Here is a 3,070-nt window from a genome sequence, read left to right as displayed (position 1 = left end):
GTGTGTGTAGTGTGTGTGTGTGTGTGTGTGTGTGTGTGTGTGTGTGGTGTGTGTCGTGTGTGTGTGTGTGTGTGTGTGTGTGGTGTGTGTGTGTGTGTGTGTGTGTGTGTGTGTGTGTGTGTGTACGTGTGCGCATGCATGTATGGGTGTCTCATCATACTCCTATAAAACTAAAAGTGGGGCCACAACATTTAGCATGCATACTCGGTGGATTCCTACGATACTTTTAGTTTTAGGCCACAGAAAGTTGCATTTATGATGTCTGCCTTTTTATAAACACGAAAATATGCTGGTCAACCAACTAAAAGAAGGCTAAAATACACATACTGCACAACAGTAATCACTTGTTGATTTTTACAGTATGTACAATACAGTAAAGTAAGCAGCAAAAAAAAACAAATAAGCTTCACACCAACTCAAAATGTGTTAGTTTTAAGTAATCGCACAGTACATAAAATAACAGCGAACTGAAAGCTGATTGTGCACATGGAACAGAACACCATATCACATCAACACAACATAGTGGCTTGACGTTACTGAGACTGATAGGATTACTGATGTTCGATATATCGGAAAGTACCTCAGGGTACTATACAATATGTCGCTGCGTACCCTGCATTGTCCCACCTAGATACAATAATGTAACCCAACAAGAGTAGGGTTACAACGCGAGCCTATTCTTTTCTTTGGAGGAGCCCCCGAGTAATTCACTCAGGGCAGTTTTATGGTGCGTTTTTCGAGGCTAGAACTTCCAAACTGGGTTTATTCTAAACACGAACCTTTCTCCACTATCCTGGGACTTACTATGTATCACAATACTCTGTATTAAACTAATATAACCTGTTACAAAATTTCGAAGCGACGAGCGACGATATTTCGAGCGCCATTTCTGTTGACCTGTGATGTACGCATTCCCAATGCGCATAGCATTCGGCTAACTTCGGCTCCAAGATCGAATGCATCATGGGATGCCTGCTGTCAGTCATGATGTCACCAGAGCCAGCATGTCAGGCAACACTGTACGCCAGCTAGAACGATTTTTGGTTGACAGAAGGAAAAAGGAGGATCAAGTGCCAGAAATTCTAGTCACACATCTGTAATTATTTTGTAACATGATACTACAGCTGTCTGTGTCCAATGAACAAAATGTTTCTAGTCCTGTTGTGTTGCTTATTGTTGGCATTACAGTAGGCCTTTCTGCCAGTGGTAATGCTGCAGCCAGCTTCTTTGCAGTTGTATGCCCTTCTGCAATAGCAATGCAATGCGTTTCCTGCCGACAAAGCGGTATGTATTACGACATCAGTTGGCTGAATACCGTACCCAGGGTGAGGGTACCCTGGGTACGGTTCGATATATCGGAACGTACCCTGGTACTATCTAATATGCCGGACCGTACCTCGCATACTCCACTAACGAGTCTAGGGAGTCGCCTACGCCTACTCCCTAACCCTAACCCGAACCCTAATCCTAACCATATCAAATAGTGACGAGGGTACGTTCCGGTATACCGGACCGTACCCAGGGTACGTTCCGGCAGTACCCTGGGGGACATAGACCCTATGGCTATATGAACATTACTGATCTAGTACAAACGTAATCCGCAAACCTATTAGTATTAGTCTTGCATAAAGACAGTGAAATACGAGATTAACAGATGAAATAGAATTTTCCTACATTCAATTAGTAGTAGTACTATCAGAACGCCGTTTCCACAAACAACATCGCTGACATCGGGAATGTCTTGTGTAGGCCCTATTCATTCTTCTTGAAACAACTGAATCAATGGCATATCGTGTGTTGATTTTAAATGGTAAACTTACTTTCGAATGCCTGTAAAAACAGCTCATGATCGGCCTGCAGTTGCTCCAACTGAGTTTTTTCTGGTACCTCCTCCGTCTTCTCTCTCTTCTTTGGCGGCATATTTCTTCAATATGGCACAAAAATAGTTAATTTCATTGAAAATTGTAACAAAAACAGCAAGCACATTTTGGATACGCGCGACCGCAGCGCCCCCTTTTAACAAAATATTTCGCGGTCATTCACTACAGCTTTAGTAGCTATTATTTTTACCAGAAATAATTACCAAGATATCGGTTAAATTAATATATTATACTTAAACATAATATGATTTGTAATTACATGTTATTGTAAAACTAAATCAATTAAAAAAAGAAAATTTGTTATCGTCATCATCATCAGCATCAGTCATCATCGTCACTACGAGGAATAGATCATCTCAGACTCTTGTTAACAGTAGCGTGAAAATTGTTATCAAATCGTCTTTGCTGTATCCAGAAGTGTATTGACATGTATAATATTCACGTGTAATAATATAGTAACAAAAACAACCTGCACATTTTGGATATGGAATGTGATGAGGTGTGAAACTGTGAGACTATAATAATAATAATAATAATAATAATAATAATAATAATAATAATAATAATAATAATAATAATATAATAGTAATAATAATAATAATAATAACTGTGAGACTATGAATCTGTATAACATGCAGATTCTCTGTTACGCGATGGATGCTACGGAGGCCGATAACGCGATACCAAATTTTATAGTTTGGCTATAGTGGAAACATTTGCACAGTTTCTAATGGCTTCGGGCAACTGTAATGTTCACTTATCATGCGCCTTTATGTACAGAGTTGTGAATGCGTATTCCATTGAAATCGATAGACGGATCTAAATCTTTATTACATCGATATATAAAAATAATAATTTTATTTTTATAATCATATATATCATTATATTCGTGAGTCACGCCGTTCATAACTTCTACACGTTTTCCTATACTTTACGAGTAATCCCTAGGACTTCCCACGCGCGGAATCCCACTCTGCACTGCCAAGCCTTCTCGTGTGAATAGCATATTATCCAATTACATCGCGTCTATGAGTGATGTCATCACCTGCAGTATATCGTAACTCGTGGCTTCTATGATTCAATGGGCATAGAGCTTCAGAGCATGTGGTTGTCGGCGGATGCAGCTGGCATGTTGGCGGCGTCGTTTCATATAACATTATAGGTACGTGCAGTGCTGCTAGTGTGTCACA

The 3,070-nt window shown here is 39.7% G+C and overlaps 1 protein-coding gene across 1 annotated transcript in view; it reads right to left on the bottom strand.

Annotated features, from left to right (window-relative positions):
* LOC106807982 (polycomb protein suz12-B-like) overlaps positions 1-2,012 on the bottom strand; it is a 29,100-nt gene extending 27,088 nt beyond the window's left edge. Inside the window, exon 1 of the mRNA XM_014810520.1 lies at positions 1,821-2,012. Coding sequence (XP_014666006.1) covers positions 1,821-1,920 — 100 coding nt within the window. The 5' untranslated portion in view covers positions 1,921-2,012. The remainder of the gene's footprint in view (positions 1-1,820) is intronic.
* Positions 2,013-3,070: the final 1,058 nt, after the last annotated feature.

Source organism: Priapulus caudatus, unplaced genomic scaffold (genome assembly GCF_000485595.1).
Source record: "Priapulus caudatus unplaced genomic scaffold, Priapulus_caudatus-5.0.1 Scaffold246, whole genome shotgun sequence".
Lineage (NCBI taxonomy): Eukaryota > Metazoa > Priapulida > Priapulimorpha > Priapulimorphida > Priapulidae > Priapulus > Priapulus caudatus.
Note: the sequence above shows the minus strand (reverse complement) of the source record. Positions and strands in the feature narration are given on the sequence as shown.